Source organism: Rhinopithecus roxellana, chromosome 6 (assembly GCF_007565055.1).
Source record: "Rhinopithecus roxellana isolate Shanxi Qingling chromosome 6, ASM756505v1, whole genome shotgun sequence".
Taxonomy (NCBI): domain Eukaryota; kingdom Metazoa; phylum Chordata; class Mammalia; order Primates; family Cercopithecidae; genus Rhinopithecus; species Rhinopithecus roxellana.
In genome coordinates this window covers 12,762,317-12,780,852 of record NC_044554.1, presented here as the reverse complement: position 1 = coordinate 12,780,852, position 18,536 = coordinate 12,762,317, and the positions used below count along the sequence as shown (strand labels likewise).

At 35.9% G+C, this 18,536-nt stretch overlaps 1 protein-coding gene across 1 annotated transcript in view; it reads right to left on the bottom strand.

Moving 5' to 3' along the window:
- Positions 1–508: 508 nt before the first annotated feature.
- Positions 509–18,536, bottom strand: part of NAMPT (nicotinamide phosphoribosyltransferase) — a 38,685-nt gene continuing 20,657 nt past the window's right edge. The window contains exons 7-11 of the mRNA XM_010380669.2: positions 15,359–15,584; positions 13,589–13,708; positions 6,781–6,921; positions 5,133–5,267; positions 509–3,444 (exon numbers count right to left, since the gene is read on the bottom strand). Coding sequence (XP_010378971.1) covers positions 3,334–3,444; positions 5,133–5,267; positions 6,781–6,921; positions 13,589–13,708; positions 15,359–15,584 — 733 coding nt within the window. The 3' untranslated portion in view covers positions 509–3,333. The remainder of the gene's footprint in view (positions 3,445–5,132; positions 5,268–6,780; positions 6,922–13,588; positions 13,709–15,358; positions 15,585–18,536) is intronic.

Sequence of the window (18,536 nt, the reverse complement as noted above, 5' to 3'; positions counted from 1 at the left end):
AGGCAATAACTAAATAAATGGGTGTGGCTATGTTCCAATAAAATTATTTACAAAAACAGACGGTGGGCTGGATTTGGCCCATGGCCTGGGGTTTGCCAACTCCTGCTCTATACTCTCCCTACAAAAGTATCCTTTACTGTGTGCTTTCAATGACCTTGTGCTTCCAAAGATGTATACCTTCCAAGGTATACATCAGTCATACCTTGAGGCCCTTCTATCCACAAACCTGTATCATCAGTTGCCTACTTAATACCTGCATTCAGATGTGTCAAAGGCATCTCAAGCCTTACCACAGGAATCATGCTCTTTTCTCTCAAATCTGGTGTCCCTCCAGTGTTCTTCCTTAGTAAGAGGCACTGTCATCTACACAGTTGCACAAAGCAGAAAAGAGGAGTCAGCTTTGACACTTGCCCTTCTCTCATCTTCTAATTCTTTGAACTGGAGGAATACTTAAAACAAGTAGGCCTAAAAATGGCATTACTTGAAGCACACAAATTTAACACTTCACTAATAGAGCTAAACTTTATTTCCATGTTTATTACATGTTTATAACTTGATGTTGAGTACATATTAGAATAGACTTAACATACAACTTGGGAGAAAAGCTGACATTCTCCACTGAATGGGTTAAAAAGGAATGTAAAACTACAAATACTTAAGTGTGAGTTCTAAATTATGGCAAACAGAACAATAAATACCCTGCCATTTTTCTTTCTAATTTTCCAAGATAGATTTCATTATAAAAATTGTTTGATAACAATTTAAGAAGGGAAAATAAGGGATACTCATAAAAACCATTTTACTTTAATTATAGGGTACAAATAAGAGTCTTAACACAGAAATCCTACCTCCTATTTAAAATATAAATACTTGATATAATGAATCAAGGGGGATTAATTAATGCCAGTTGAAAATCTAATGACTTAAATCTGTAAATGCCATTTGCTTTTGTCTGGAAGAGTTAGGCCGATTTAAGGGTGACACACAGCAGAGTTCTACTTGACATTCATGTTAACCGTTTGGTGCTCAGAATGGAGATGGCCAAAAACCAAGTGCTTAGTGACAGAAACTCAGAATTAATCAGTTCCAAGTGACTAAGAGCCAATAGAATTAATCTCCATCTCCTGATTTATGGTTGTGAACAAATGGATAGCTTTTTTCACTGCAAGTTTCAAAGTTAAACTCTATTCTGAAGCTGCTGAAATTCACAGAACACAGAGAATACTTTCTGTAGTATAATTTCAATGTTTAAATGGTTTAAATACAAAATTATGGGTGATTATCAAAACTATTACTGGTAATAGTTTCTTTTGATTCTTCACACGCCCCTTAGCACATTTTGTGAAGAAATGTGTGTTCTTTTTAATACTCATCATTACTCAAATACATTAAAAAATCATTTTAAAATTATTTTCTATCATAGATTACAGAAGACTCTTATTAAAAGTGAATAATGCTTATTGTTCTCACTAAATGTTTAAAGAATCATCTGAAAAACATATTCTTTCTAATACCACTTACAAAAAACATTTAATGACGATAACTCACTTCTAATTAGGTTATTCTAGTGATAAAACATTTTCTCAGGTAACTATTTAAAACATGATTTATGGCTTTTCAATTTTTAAAATTTCACATTTAATGTCATGTTAAAACTTTTCTAAATCCGTCTTCCAGTATCAGATTCTTAAATGAGAAAAAGAGGACAGAAGAGGAAAATTCCTTATCAACTATTTAGCCTCCTCCCTTCCCTAGAAACCAATATTTCCCTTTAAATGCAAGGCACACTCCTTTTCTTAGAACAGAGATCAGGAAACTTTTTGTGTGATTTTGTGTAAAGGGCAGGTAAATAAACATTTTGGGCTTTATGATTCTCATTTGGCTTCTACTGCATCTGTTTACCTTTGGCTGGAGTAGTGGGAAAGCAGCCATAGACAATCCGCATTTATAAAAAGGAGTCCGAATTTGGCCTTTGGGCCATAGTTGGCCAACCGCTGCCTCAGAAGAACAGAGTTAAATATATAAAAGAATCATTAGAAAGAAACTGGTCTCTAGATGTGATGTCTGATTCAGAATCTAGTAGCTAATCACTCTATAACATTTTGATGTCAAGCACTTTGAATTTAGCCAACTTAAGATTCTTCTATTGAAACACGTCATGCTTTTCACTGGAGATAATTTATCTTCATTTAAGAATGTGCTTCAGTATTACTTATTGAGGGGATTCAGTTTAAAATTAACAAATGATGTCCATACAATTTAATATCCAATTTAATTTTTAAAAAACTTAATAAAAAATATAACAGAATCAAAACATTTAAGGTAAGTACACTCACTACCCACTCCAGTAATTCATTTAAGTCATACCAACTATAGAATATGAAAAATAAATTCAGAAGTGTAATTACTTTAAAATACACTACTTCCACTTTTGTCAGTATTTTACATTTATGTATATATTCTATAGTGGAAGCAGAAATTCTCTCTAAAAACATTATCTCCTTAAAATCTTGAGGTGCATATTAGAGCCACAGGCAATCTCTGACATATAAAACTGCAGTACAGGCCTTTCAAATTTGGCATTTCACTGGTACAATACAACGACCAAGATATATAATAACTGTACAGTGCCTAGACATTCCAGTAAGAACCATTATTTTCTTTAATGTAGAATGATTAATACGTATTCTACAAGGGGCAGTGAGGTTAGTAATTCTACAGGGTATGTCCTGACATAATTTTCAAATTGTACAATAACACAAACAACTTTGTTAAGGCCATGTTTTATTTGCTGATTAATGGACAAAAGGCAATGTAATTTATTTTCAAGTATTTTCTTGAAAGTCTGTGCTCATAAAAATCATGAAAAGTTGGAAAGACTGTTAAATCACGGAAACTTTAAATATATCTTACACAATCTTGTTTGTACAAAAATACAAGTTAAATATAAACATAAAGCAATCATGGTAATTTTATGCAAATCTGTTTTATGTGATCAGTTATATATAAAAGTTTCTCAGTTCTGTTATTTGTGAAAAGATCAATACCAGATTGAGTGACTACCTATTGGCAAAGGGCCCTAAAAAGCTTACTTTAGCACTGATCTTTTACGTGGTTAAGTGCATTTCCTATCTTGATATCACCTAAACACTGGAAAAAAAAAAAAGGGCAGTATGTCCATAAACCAACAAATAATTTGGCTGTAATGTATCATAAAACACAAAGAAACCCCACACATCTGTACAATAAACATTATGTATTTCATACAGGTGTATGTGTGTGTGCATGCACATACACACACACACACAAAAACACCCAGTCATAAAACAAAGCCTAATGAGGTGCTGCTTCCAGTTCAATATTCAGCTGTGCATTTTTTCTTACTTCATCAAATGAATAGCTTTTTGTCACCTTGCCATTCTTGAAGACAGTATGAAGAAGATCCTGCATAAATGGAAATTTCATGATTAGATTACATTATGAAGCAAAATACCCGAATCCTGGTTTGATGAATTAGACCAACCAATCAAATACACAAGAGATGCCAATGGTGTTCAAATTGTGAGATGATTTGATGCATAGAAAATGCTAGTGGACCAAGGTAGTATCTAAAATGGCCAATCACTGAGTTGCCTGGTATGTAGAAATATTTAACTTTTATGAAAAGGAATGACCTCAATACTGCATTCTTAGACCAGTTTTCTTAAAGGAAAATCAAGAAACCTAGCTGATCAATCTTTTTTTCTTTTTTTCCTTCAAGTTGAAGGAAGATGCCTGGGTGCCAAGGAGAACTGTGGCTGTCACTGACAATCACTCTGATGGTGCAGGAAAAAAGCCCGGTAAACCTTGCCTTGCTCCTGGCCAACAAACTCAACAGTGATTAAACTTATCAACTGGAAGTTTAATAAATTTGCTAGTCACTAAATTTGGTCTAAAAAACCCACAAAAAGCCCAAAACCAATCCCAAAACAGAAACAAAGAAAAACAGGTATTGCGTTCTTGACTAACACACAGTGACTGGGTTAAAGTTTCTGTTTATACTACAAAAGTTGATGATAAAGGTAATCCACTTCATCTACACAGGGTAGCAAAGACAGACTGAAGAAATTAAATTCCCTTTGGGTCTGGTAAAGCTTATCTGCTTCTGGTTTCTCTCTGAAAAGTCCACAGAAGTAATCTCAATTTTCCATCTAGTCTGAAGATTGAGGTGCATATGACATTATCTAGTATTTTTGTCATCGTGTTGCTTCAAATCACAGTGCTTTAGCTGTAGCATTTTCTTTCATAAATTTAAATATAAGGGAATACTAGTTGCTACTCTTAAATCAAATTGCCTAGATGATTATAAATCGATTTTCTAGTTTATTCTAGTATCATTCACATACTCTTAAATCAGTGTCTTTTAAAAATCACACTTAAGATTTTTACTTTTAGTTTGAAGTGAGTTTAGCTCATCTGGGATAAACTAAATCTGCCAAAATCTTAGTAGGTATGAGTTATTTTTTCATTAACGATAACAAAGTTATTTCAATTCTGGCTCAAAACATTAAAAAATATAAAAGTAACATGTTATAAGCAGTAATTGTGATGTATAAAGAATCAAAATAGGAAGTAATAGTACATTCATGTTTAGTATTTTTTCTGATAATATGAATATTCATAAATAGTTCTATCTAAAGTTTTTTTGATCAAGTGGCTTAAAAACCAAAATTTTTTTAACTCGAGTTCACAAATATAAAGGTACTTTTGTATGCTAAAGACCATTAGATCATTTGAATCAGAAAACTTGGTTAAATCAAGGTTTCACCATTTATTATGTAATTCAAATCAAGTCACCTTTTTTTCACATTTAGTATTAAGATAACACAGTTTGCTTTTGGATAAAGTATATACAAACTTGCTGTCAATCACTATACTTATGAAATATTTCTCCCTGTGTATACACAGGCCCCATGTTTATGATGTAGAAACTTGTTTTGTATCTTATTTTGGTAGGTCAGGTCAGCAATTGGACATTTTATAATAAAATATAATACTTTGTCTTCCAAAAAAACAGTAACATAAAAACCTCCTTTCTTATTAATTGGTGAGCCAACCTACTACTGTTGAAAAAAAACAGCATAGATACATACATGACCATATTCCTCAAGGTCTCCTTTTCCTTCCTCCAGTGTAACAAAATTCCCTGCTGGCGTCCTGTGTAAAGATAATCGGCCCTTTTTGGACCTTTTGTTGGGATCAGCAACTGGGTCCTTGAAGACATTAATCTGAAATCCAAAATAAGAAAGTTAGAGAAATAGAAGACTAATCATCAGAAATATCTAAACACTCCCTTACAAGAAAGCATATACATAATTTACATTTAAGTTTTAAGAACTTAATAGGTGTAACTGAACCAATCCACATCTGGCTTTTAGAAACGTTTAACACTTTAACCTGTTTTGAAGGACAGTCATTTGTAATAAAAAAAAGTATGGGCTGGGCGTGGTGGCTCAAGCCTGTAATCCCAGCACTTTGGGAGGCCGAGATGGGCGGATCACGAGGTCAGGAGATCGAGACCATCCTGGCTAACATGGTGAAACCCCGTCTCTACTAAAAAAATACAAAAAACTAGCCAGGCGAGGTGGTGGGCGCCTGTAGTCCCAGCTACTCGGGAGGCTGAGGCAGGAGAATGGCATAAACCCGGGAGGCGGAGCTTGCAGTGAGCTGAGATCCGGCCACTGCACTCCAGCCCAGGCGACAGAGCGAGACTCCGTCTCAACAAAAAAAAAAAAGAAAAAGTATAACATCTTGGATATCCTTTTTGCCACTGAAGAACACCTAATACTCCATTTGTAGGAAGTCTGTGAGCATTCTAACACGCGACCCTTAAGGTATCTCTTTTTATATTACAAGCTGCCTTTAAACTGATAGTAAGCAAAGCACGTACATGATGTTGAAAAAAAGCCCAACTATACCAACTATGCCAAAACCACACACACAATCTTTGGAGAGGGAACAAGAATATTACTAAGGTAAAGGCTTTCCTATTTCATGATGTATCCCTCTTTTGGTACTTTTTACTTTTGCCTTGTTATTGTCAGAAGCAAAAGACTTAGAGAACCTGAGGAGAGCAGAGTGTTTCTGCATCAGAAAGGCAGGCAGCAAAGCAACAGAAACGAGGCAATGGAACAAGCAGCAACAAATGAGTCAATCCCAGCACTCTCCAAAGAAAGATGAAAGAGTAAAGCAGGGAATCAACTCAGGTGTTCTCAATTCTTAGCATCCTCCTGCCTCTGTCCCTTGCTCTATAGAATCTCCAGCTCTCAACACGTTACAAAGAAGCGAGGGGGTGGTTGTTCAGTTGCCTAGCTGTTCTATGGCTACTAGAATATGACTGTGGTGTAACAATCCAAACCTCATCTTCTACCTTCCTAAAACCGTTTGGTCAGTGATTATATACTTCCTTGTCTTTAATATATGATGGCTAGGTAAGCTGATGTTCCCAAATATTACTTTTTGATCCAAAGGTATAAACGGAGGCAGTGAGAAATGACTGACCTGTATTATCTCTCGTAAATGTTTTTCCTTATTGGTCTTCCTTTTTCCGAATCTGTCTCCTTAGGTCTGTTATTACCTAGTATCTCCCTTCTCCTTGTTTCTGAGTTAAAGTCAGCAACACCCAACAACATATTAACAGTCCAGGGCCACATCAATCTTTGACAATTGCACTCAATAACCACATTCTACCTAGATATATAAGGAAGGTACTAACACAGAAGTAATTAAAAGGTGACATACCCCAAGGCCATTAGTTACAACATAACTACACTTGAAGGAACAATTCAAGAGATCTCTTGTTAACTTCTGTAGCAAAGCTCCACCAGAACCGAAGGAAACATTTTCAATACTCCACTTTTTTTGTTTCATGCCTTCTACAATCTAGAAGATTAAAACAAAACAAAAACAAAACCTTAATTTGGAAGAGAATGGAGATTATTTTCAAAGGACAATACTGATGAAGCATCCAAGAGCTGTTTTATAACACAGTTAATAAACAGATAATTATAGCCTGCATTTTGTTTTTAAAGACCCACCCACCCCCAAAAGATGGATATGTGTGGAAGAAGAGGATTTCATTGATAGTTTCTGAATCTGTATTGCTGTCACTGTGGTTCTGGTAGGATTCAGGGAGTGAAGGAAATGAGAGAAAGTGAGAAGAAAATAGCTATAAATATCTAAGACTACTTGAGCCAACTTCTCTCATTCACCTCTTTAAGTTATTGTCCAGATGTCAGCAACAAAAGCAATGGGAGCCAATTTACTAGACTCTAGGAATGACTGTAATCATCACAAATAAGTCACAATACACCAGATGATTACACGTCATATATAATGGAACACGTAAGAATCAAAAGATATTGGTGGCAGCAGAGTATAAAATACTTCTCCTATATAACAGTTGATATACTGGTAGAGTCATTATGGCTGGTGTACCAGTGCCAGAAACAAAATTATGGACAGATGCTCTGGGTGTTAAGATTTATTACTGTATCATTTTTGGGAGAATGATTAGTTATCAACCAGCTAGACAGACCTGTATGAACAGTTCTAAAAGAGTTCTTTCAAGGGACATACAACTTTAAAGATGTGTTTATTACCAATGTCATTTGTATTTCTTTCACCAAAGTCGAGTTTATTTACCTAGCACTTGCCTTCTTATTTAACATATTCAATCAGTTTGATGATAGAATGTGGCAAGTGAAGTTTGGTAACCATTTATTTCATGAGAATAGTCGAACAGGAAGTAACTGGAAAGGCTGGCACTGTTTTAGCTAAACAGAACTTTCAGAAGTTATTAGAAAATCTTAACAGCCTCATGTGTATCAGTTACCACATTCTCACCAAATAGTCTCAATTTGACTTTTTTTTTTCAACACTGCAAAGGAAAAAACCCAACAAATCCCAAGCAACTTCATTTTTTAAACAAATCTACATTTAGAAATACAACTTTCTTTTTAAATGCCAACCATCTAATTTGAATCAAGATGAATCTAGAAGAATCAAGATGAAAACATATAAAACTTATTTAAAAGTGATTCCTTTAGGATGTACACAAATCCAGTCTCATGTCTTTATTGTACCTGAACCTAAAGGTACCCAAGGCCCCTGAATTTAGGTTTTCCTTTAAATTTGTGAACAAAGTGAATTTCAATACAGAATAAATGCAAAGAGTAGAACAGAAAAGGGGAAGAAAGGGAAACAGGTAGATGGAGGGTAAGGTAAAATATAGAGAAAATAGTTTCTGACCTGTCACCTCATTTTAGATATGCTTCAGAGGCAAAAACAAAATGAGGAAATAACAAAGAAAAGTATCGTCTAATACCATATCACTGTATTTCAGGCTAAGTTTCTTTACCAAAAGTTTTAAAATTTAGACAATTTGGAGTTAAAGTGAATTCTGAGTCTGGGAAGAAAAACATTTAATACATGTGAGACTTGCAAGAAAGCTTCCTCTTGCCAACTCTGAGAATGCAATACTATGTTAACGTTTTAATAAATCACTGGAATAGAGGTTTCAATGATACCCAAGAAGACTGAATCCATAACTGAAACACAATAGAAAAAGAAGATAGACACTCTGTATTTTGTCCAACACGAGAGATTTTTATTTTCCTAAATAAGCAGTTTCATTTTGGTACACAGTACAAAGTGAAAACCTAGAGCAGGGTTACACTGTAAACCTCATGGGATGTCACAGGGGTGACAGGCTGGGTAGCAAAGTCCAAGAGTGAGGCTGAAAGTCAAAGAAGAAAGTAATTGTTCCAAATAAAGCAGATTTTTCTTTTTTTTTCTTTTTTTTTTTTTTTTTTTTTTTTTTTTTTTTTTTTTTTTGAGGCGGAGTCTCGCTCTGTCGCCCGGACTGGAGTGCAGTGGCCAGATCTCAGCTCACTGCAAGCTCCGCCTCCCGAGTTTACGCCATTCTCCTGCCTCAGCCTCCCGAGTAGCTGGGACTACAGGCGCCCGCCACTTCGCCCGGCTAGTTTTTGTATTTTTAGTAGAGACGGGGTTTCACCGTGTTAGCCAGGATGGTCTCGATCTCCTGACCTGGTGATCCGCCCGTCTCGGCCTCCCAAAGTGCTGGGATTACAGGCTTGAGCCACCGCGCCCGGCCAGATTTTTCATTTTATCAAAACTACAGCATCTAATTTAGTGTATGTATAGAGCAAAACTGAGTTCTTTTTCCTGCTTCTAAGAGCATATTTTTCATACCAATGTAAAGAAATTACAAGTGCAGATGTTCCCAAACATACAATGGTTCAACTTAACAATGGTGGAAAAGTGATTTGCATTCAGTGGAACATCAATAAATTACTTGAGATATTCAACACTTTACTATAAAATAGGTTTTGTGTTAGATGACTGCTCAACTGTAAGCTAGTAAGTGTTCTGAGCACCTGTAGGGTAAGCGAGGCTTAACTACAAGGTCTGGTAGGTTAGGAATAATAAATGCATTTTCCACTTAAAATTTTCAACCTAAAAATGGGTTTATTGAGATGCAACCCCATGCTAACTTGAGAGGAACATCTGTATTATCCTTTAGGTACACCTATAGGCCCAGCTTTTTTTTTCTTTTAAAGACATTTTTCTGGCCAGGCGCGGTGGCTCATGCCTGTAATCCCAGCACTTTGGGAGACTGAGACGGGCAGATCACCTGAGGTCAGCAGTTCGAGACCAGCCTGGCTAACATGGTGAAACCCCTTTTCTACTAAAAATACAAAAAATTATGGGCGTGGTGGCACACGCCTGTAATCCTAGCCACCCGAGAAGCAGAGGTTGCAGTGAGCTGAGATCGTGCCATTGCACTCCAGCTTGGGCAACAAGAGTGAACTACGTCTCGAGGCTGAGGCAGGAGAATGGCATAAACCCGGGAGGCAGAGCTTGCAGTGAGCTGAGATCCGGCCACTGCACTCCAGCCTGGGCGACAGAGCGAGACTCCGTCTCAAAAAAAAAAAAAAAAAAAAAAGACATTTTTCCTTCCTGAGTACATCTGCATTAACACAAAACGATTCAATGCCCTATTTGTTCTGTTTAAGTTTCACTAATGCCAAAGAGTATTTATCTCAATATTTAATTCTTGTTTATGTAGTTTTTATTCATGTACAGTTTTGGGCTGATTCTCAACTACAAAGATGCACATACAGGCTGGGAATGGTGGCTCACGCCTGTAATCTCAGCACTTTCGGAGGCTTGAGTCAAGGAGATTTTGAGGCCAGCCTGGGAAACAGCGAGACCCCCATCTCTACAAAACATAATACTTCTCACTCCCAAATCAATCTTTGGAAAACTATAATTACGTACTGACCTTACTCTACCACCACCAAACTCTTTCAAACAGAAAAAAACCTGTGTTTCATAGCTGTAGATACCATCTGAGATTGGTATACATCAAAATGTCAGTGGTTTCTGAATGTAGACGGCCTACATTATGTTAGTGATATTCTACAGAGTATTTTAGATGTTATGATGAAATTATGGCTCTTAAAAACCTTATTTAGTAAACGAGGCAAAAATTTTAAGACAATACAGACATACTTTGAAAATACTGTGGGCTTGCTTCCAGACCACTGCAATAAAGCAAGTCAGGGGAATTTTTTGGTTTCCTCCTGCATATAAAATTTATGTTTACACTACATTGTAGTCTATTAAGTGTGCAATAGCATTATGTCTTAAAAATACTTTATTGCTAAATAATGCTAATGGTCACTTGAGCCTGAGTCATCTTTTTGTTGGTGGAGGCCCTTGCACTGTTGATGGCTGCTGACTGATCAGGGTTGCTGAAGGGTGGGGTGGCTGTGGCAATGTCTTAAAATGACAACAATGAAGTCTGTCGCATCAATTGACTCTTCCGATCACAAAAGATTTATCTGTAGCATGCAATGCTGTTTGGTATAATAGCATTCACCCACACAAGAACTTCTTTCAAAATTGGAGTGCATCCTCTCAAATCTTGCTTTGGTTTTATCAACCAATTTTATTGATATTCGAAGTCCTTTGTTGTCATTTCAACGATGTTATAGCATCTCTGCTAGAAGTAGATTTCATCTCGAGAAATCACTTTCTTTCTCCATCCATATGAAGCAAATCCTTATCTGCTCAAATTTAATCATAAGACTGCAGCAATTCAGTCATACCTTCAGGGTCCACTTCTAATTCTAGTTATCTAGCTATTTCTACCACATTTGTAGTTACTTCCTCCACTGAAGTCTTGAAGTCAAATCAAGACTCAGTTATCCGTGAGGGTTAGAATCAATTTCTTCCAAATTCCTGTTAATGCTGACATTTTAACATCCTCCCATGAAGCATAATGTTCTTAAATGGCATCTAGAATGGTGAATCCTTTTCAGCTATACACTTAAGAATATATTTCTTCTTTTTTCCTTTTTTTCTGAGATGGAGTTTCGCTCTGTTGCCCAGGCTGGAGTGCAGTGGCATGATCTTGGTACACTGCAGCCTTCGCCTCCCGGGTTCAGGCAATTCTCTTGCCTCAGCCTCCTGAGTAGCTGGAATTACAGGCACGCATCGCCCCGCCCGGCTAATTTTTGTATTTTTAGTAGAGACGGGGTTTCACTGTATTGGCCAGGAATGGTTTTGATCTCCAGACCTCGTGATCTGCCCGCCTCGGCCTCCCAAAGTGTTGGGATTACAGGCGTGAGCCACCACACCCGGCCAAGAATATATGTCCTAAATAATAACATTTGAAATTACTCTTTGATGGATAGGCTGTCGAATGGATGTTGTGTTAGCAGGCATGAAAAACAACATTAACCTCTTTGTACATCTCCATCAGATCTTAGATGTCATCTGCAATAATATTTTGAAAGCAATTTTTTTTTTTTTTTTTTTTCCTGAGCAGTGGGTCCAAACAGTGGGCTTAAAATATTCAGTACACTATGATGTAAACAGACATGCTGTCATCCAGGCTTTGTTGTTCCATTTATAAAGCACAGGCAGGGTAGATTCAGCAAATTCTAAGGGTCCTAGGATTTTCAGAATGATAAATGAGCACTGTCTTCCACTTAAAGTGACCAGCTGCATTATCCACTAATGAGAGTTAGCGTGTCCTTTCAAAGCAGGCGTTGACTCTTCCTCTCTAGTTATGAAAGTCCTAGATGGCACCTTCTTCCAATGGAAGGCTGTTTCCTCTACATTGACAATCTATTGTTTAGTGTAGCCACCTGCATCAATGATTTTAGCTAGATCTTCTGGGTAACTTGCAGCAGCTTCTACATCAGCACTTGCTGCTTCATTCTGCACTCATGTTACAGAGATGGCTTCTTTCCCTAAATCACAGGAACCAACCTCTGCTAGCTTCCAATTTTTCTTCTGCAGCTTCATCACCTCTCTTAGCCTTCACAGAATTGAAACGAGGGCCTTGCTCTGCATTAGGCTTTGGCCTAAGGAAATGTTGTGGCTGGTTTGATCTTCTATTCAGACCACTCAAACTTTCTCCCTGTCAGCAATAAAGCTGTTTCACTTTCTTATTCATATGTTTAGTGGAGTAGCACTTCCATTTTTCTTCAAGAACTTTTCCTTTGCATACAAAACTTGGCTTACCGTTTGCCTTAAGAGGCCTATTCTAGCTTTCAACATGCCTTCCTCACTAAACTTAATCATTTCTAGGTTTTGATTTAAAATGAGAGGGATGTAACTTTTCCATTCACTTGAACACTCAGAGGCCATTGTGGGGTTATTAATTGACCTAATGTAAATACTGTTGTGTCTCAGGGCATAGGCAGACTTGAAGTGAGCAGAGAGAGACAGGGATGGTAACTGGTGAAGGAGTCACAACACACACCGTATTTATCAATTAAGTTCACTGTCTTTTCTGGGTGTGCTCTGTGGTGCCCTAGAACAATTACAGTAGTAACATCGAAGATCACTAATCACAGATCACCATAACAGATATAATGACAAAGTCTGAAATATTGTGAGAATTTACCAGTAAGTGTCACACAGACACGAAGTGAACACATGTTGGAAAAATAGCACCAACAGACTTGCTCAACACAGGGTTGCCACAACCTTCAATTCGTAAAAAATGCAACGTTTGCAAAGCACAATAAAATGAGGTATGCCTGCATAACACTTACACTATTTGGCTAAAACTAATAGTGATGACAGTCAATACTTAATTTCGAAGAGGTGACAGCTATTCTATAATTTCTGAAAAAGCACCCATTAGTATGAGTTTTACAGATTTGTGAAGCTCCGGTCTATGAAAACTCACACCTATGCCAGCAGAGTCAAGGTTTGGTTTTATATTCCAAGGAATATTTCTTGACTGACATTTTCTTGTTTCACAGTGATACTTCTTTAGATTCATCATTCAGGGTGGCCAATGACAACTGGAAGAGTAAGTATGGCTTGGCTGGCACTTCTGTATTTTAAACTATTATTTCTAAACTTTAAGCAATGCACAGAGATTTATACCAACATAAACACAAAGACTTAAAATTGTATTTATATTGTGCTCTTTATCCAACAAATATAAACAAGCTTAATTATAAGAATTGCCTTATTGAAACTTTTAATACAAAACACATACCTCTTGTAAGGTATTAATATCTACTCCATCCCCTTGAATAACTCTAAGATAAGGTGGCAGCAACTTGTAGCCCTTTGAGTTCTCAGTAACAGGAAACTTCTTACCTAAAATCTCTAAAACCTGTATGGAAAAATATACATGCAACATAAATAACTAAAGCTGAAAACAAGTATAAGAGCTTTTCAAAGTTAAATGATTTTGCTTTGATAATTGAGAATATAAAAAGTAACTATTTAAAAAATTTTATAACACTATGTATATGCCTTCTAAAATTTTGTCCAAACCCTTTAAAGTACATTAAAAACAAGCATGTTATTTCCTATGAAGTGAATTCACATCATAAAGTGGCTCAAAACAAGTTTTTCCCCTTAGACCTTTCAAATTATACGGATTCAAGAAAAAAAAAATCCTTAATATTAGATTAAGTACATTTTAAAGAAATATATAAAGCATTATTTAACAAACTCATGATTATACTTTTGATTTGGATTTATTCTGCTTGTGCCCAATGACTTTGGTTTTTGTCTAATGTAACTCCAACATGAATCCAGTTCGATCACAAAGTTCAGAGAAACTGTGATAGGCAGACACAGCATCTAGAACCCATAGTCTCTTAAGTTCTCCTTTGCTCTGAAAGCCAAATTGCACAATACGCAAACCATCTTACTAACTACTAAAAGTTTTGTACACCAATTTAAAATTTCTCAGAAAGCTTGGTCAGATAAACAAAAGAGTAAATACTGACATTCTCTTCCCACAACAATCATTTCCTTTTCCTAAATAAACTGATTAAAGATTCTAACAATGAGAAAATTCCAGATTGATGAAATCAGTTTCTTATAACTAGCTGTGTACATTTTTAATGAGGTAACAGTAAAAATATGAAACCTGTCAAGTTTGCTAAAACCAAATATTGCAGGCTAAGACAAGACTTTCAGATTGGCCTATCATTTAATAGAGTAAGAAAAGACCTCCTTAATTCTGTGTCTCCCTTTCTTAAGGGGTAAGTACTCTATCATTAAGTATCAAACAGTGTGGTCAAGTAGCAAGGCTGCAGCCGAAAGACCTATGCTGGATATCTGGCTCCTTATCTTCCATGTTGTGTGACCTTGAGCAAGTTACTTTAACCTTTCTAAGCCTCTGTTTTTTCTTCTATAACAGAGACAGTAATATTTATCATTGTGTTTTTTTGTAGAGATTAAATGGCACATCTTAGGTAAAGCACCTAAAATATTTTTCTAGTAGGCATCAAATAAGCCTATTACTTTTTGAAGAAGATAAACTAAGTCCTTGAACATTAACAACAAAAAACAACATTGCTACATTATGAATCAACAGTATTTCTAAAGAACCTCCACTTGAAGAATATTTTTGAATTATTTTTATTCCACATCACCCTGTTCCTATTTCTTTTGTGCTAACAACTTCAATGGTCTAGCAGTGACTTATGCTGAAAAAGAAAGAAACTGCAAATAAGTTTGGTGCCCAAATCATAGGATTAAAATGGCAATGCTGTTAATTTTGCAGGTAAGCAGAAAAGAAAATATCTATTCAACTGTCGAACTGACAGTAAAATAATCCATAACTCTTGGTATCCTTCTGTGCTATTACTGTGTGACCTCAGGCAAATTTATTACTCTGTCTGGGCTGCAACTCTAAAACAAAGGGGATGGTCCAGACACCTCTGAAATTGTGTGTAAATGAAAAGTAGTGTTGATGCAACTGGGCTACACAGGCATTCTAATAATCAAGTTACATATGAAAATTTACCTTTAACACAGTGTCAAGAGGGTTTCCAGAATCAGGTCTGATTATTAGTGGTGCCTCTGTACTTCTCGATACAATTAAATGTCTTAGATCCTCACCCCATATTTTCTCACACGCATTATAAATGTCATAGCTATCGCTGACCACAGATACAGGCACTGACGAAAACTGTGTTACAATATGTTCAAAAGCATCTTTTTCATGGTCTTTCCCCCAAGCTGTTATGGTACTAGAAAACAAAATGAAAATACAGATTTACTTAGGCAGACACATGATCTATCCCTGAATCACCTTTAATCACATCTCATGTGTGCTATACCAAACCATCAACATCACAGAGAAGGTGAGTGACTTAGTTTAACGAATATACATCGTAAGGCAAATGAATATCTGGGTCAACCACACCTTACCCAGTTAGTTTTTAACACTGTAAGTAGCCTTACTCCTCTGCAACAGTTAAGTTTCTAACCTCTTATTTTCAACCAATTATCTGTGTGTATGTGTGTGTGTGTGTGTTTTTTGTATTCCTGAATCTACTCATTTAAAATCAGTCTAACTAAAAAGCACTTGCTGAGTGCCCTTTATACTATATGTCCAGATGTCAGAATGACTACATACTCCCATTATTTTGTTAGGCAATGAAAGCACCTGGCTCCCTTCTGTGAATTTTTGAAACTGTATACCAATAATAGTACATACATTTATTTTTTTTTCTTTCAAAATCTTATACTTAGAGGCAATTATTTATACTATACCATACATACATATAGTCAACTACCTGTTATATCTTCAAATGGCTAGTAATAGGGGGTCATACATTTTGTTCATAGATTATCTACTATGAATTAATATATGCCCAGGGAATAAGAATTCAAATACTTAGTTTAAGTGAAACATAATTAAGATGGAAAATAAAGTATGAGAGTTTCTATTGGATAAGAATGGTTATAGTGATTTTTGCAATGTCCTTAATATCAGTTCTTTTTACAGGATAGATTCATATTTAATATGTAACCATAGATGGGTTTCGCTTATTTGAAATGCTTGCGACTGGAAGTATTCTGAATTTCAAATTTTTTCAGATTTTGGAATATGTGCATTATACTTATCAGTTAAGCATCCCCAGTTCTGAAATCTGAAATGCTCCAATGAGCATTTCCTTTGAGCAAAAAGTTTCAGATTTTGGGGCATTTTGGATTCGGGATGCTCAACCTGTGTAAATATTTGTTAATATACAATGTAAATAATTTTAAAAGATCTCCAACAACTTAATAATTTTGAAAATTACCACTGCATTATGCCAAGCAATTGGTCATTCTCCCTAATTTTCTAGTCTGTCTAATCTGTTCTCCTCAGGAAATAATAAAAATATAGCACATTCATTTATTATAAAGCCCAAGTAGGTATAAGTTTAACTTATAACTGTTTGAAGAGTCAGACTTTATGTCTGAAATTATCACTTTATACAACGTGTGTTTTTTTTTTTTAAAGGACTAGAGTTATAACCTTTTCCCATACTGTCAGTGGTATACCTGGGGTAGTGCAGCATGTACATTTCAAGATTGTAAAGACTACTACCCAGAATCCAAAATTGAGAAAGAACCTGTTTATATAAAACTCATTAGTGAACACTTTTCTTAACAGCTACAGAGGCTGCCAGTAGCTATGTTGATTCTCTACTTCATGCATCTGTAGGCTAAATGAAAATTAAGATATGACTGAAGAGAAGCTCCTCTTCATTTTCAGATCTGCAACCTTCCTCTTTAAAAAGGAGAGAATTAGGATCAATGAATACCAATACTGGAGAACTTTACAACGTATGAAGTAACTCCTACAGTTAAAGGGTCATTGCTTATAATGTTGTATCAATAAGTCATCTAACAATCTAGTTGTATCATGTCTAGCAATTTTCCTGATGCTTTCTTTCTCTTGACTTCAATGACATCTCCCATGTTTCACCTTTTTTCCCCCTATTTCTATGGTTCCCTTTTCAGTCTTCCCCAGATGCTGTGCTCTCCTATTTCTATGGTTCCCTTTTCAGTCTTCCCCAGATGCTGTGCTCTCCTTCTTCAATCTAACATGTCAAATGGCAATATTTCTCATGTTCTGACTTAGGCACTTGTCTTCTGTAACATCTTGTGTGGAACGCTCAAAAGCTTAAAAAAAAAAAAAAAAAAAGTCCCTGCATGAGGGTTTCCAGTATGTGTATCTTAGCCTCTGTTTTTCTTCCGGGCTTTGGATCTACTTTGTTAGATGGGATCTACTTTGTTAGATGGAAAGTTGAATATCTTCATCTCAGTGTCCCACAGACACTTGCTCTGGCACCCTCTGTCTAGTCCAATCATAACCTCTAGTAGTCTACTACAGTATTTGATATATGAAGATCATAAATAATCATCAATGAATTCTACCAATGCCATAAATCCTAATTTCAAGCACCAAATTAAATTCGATAACTTTCCAAAGTTTCAGAAAAAAAGCTTCTGTAATTAAATATTTCTAGGTGCAGATTCGTCTATTAAGATACATATGATAATGGTACACCTCTAAATTTATAGAGTTCTCTATTTTAAAGTTATTTTAGATGTTAGCTCATTTATCATCAACGACCTTGTCATGCTGGAGATGTAAAACTTTAGCTCCTCCTTTTGTTTGGTTGGATGGAGGAAATGAAGAACAGAGAGATAAATGACTTGAGAGAGATAAGTGACTTGCCCAAGGCCACCCACTATGTCAGCCGGAAGGTAACCCAGATTTCCCAACTTTCAGTCCAGTCCTCTTTTTGCTGTACTATGCTGTTGTTTAAAAGACATTCTATTAAGAACATGTGAAGCATTTGTATATGTATACATTAAGGAGTCAAATTTTACAAATGCAATGAATATGAGACCATAAAAATAAAATGGATTTTTATCCCATGCCCACATACAGTATCCTTTTCATTTTGACAAGAAAGTCTTGAAGAAGATAGCCCTAAAGAAGATACTATCTTTGTTCTCCTTATCATGATGTTACTACTTTGAAATAACCATCAATGAAGAGTCTAATATGTGTGTACTACATTAGATTTTTTAAAAGATGTATATACATCTAAGGTCAAACTAAAAATAACTCTTAGAACTTTTTGACACTCTTATTTTCCCAGTTTCCTAGTCTTGAAAGTTGTTTGTAAAAGGTTCAA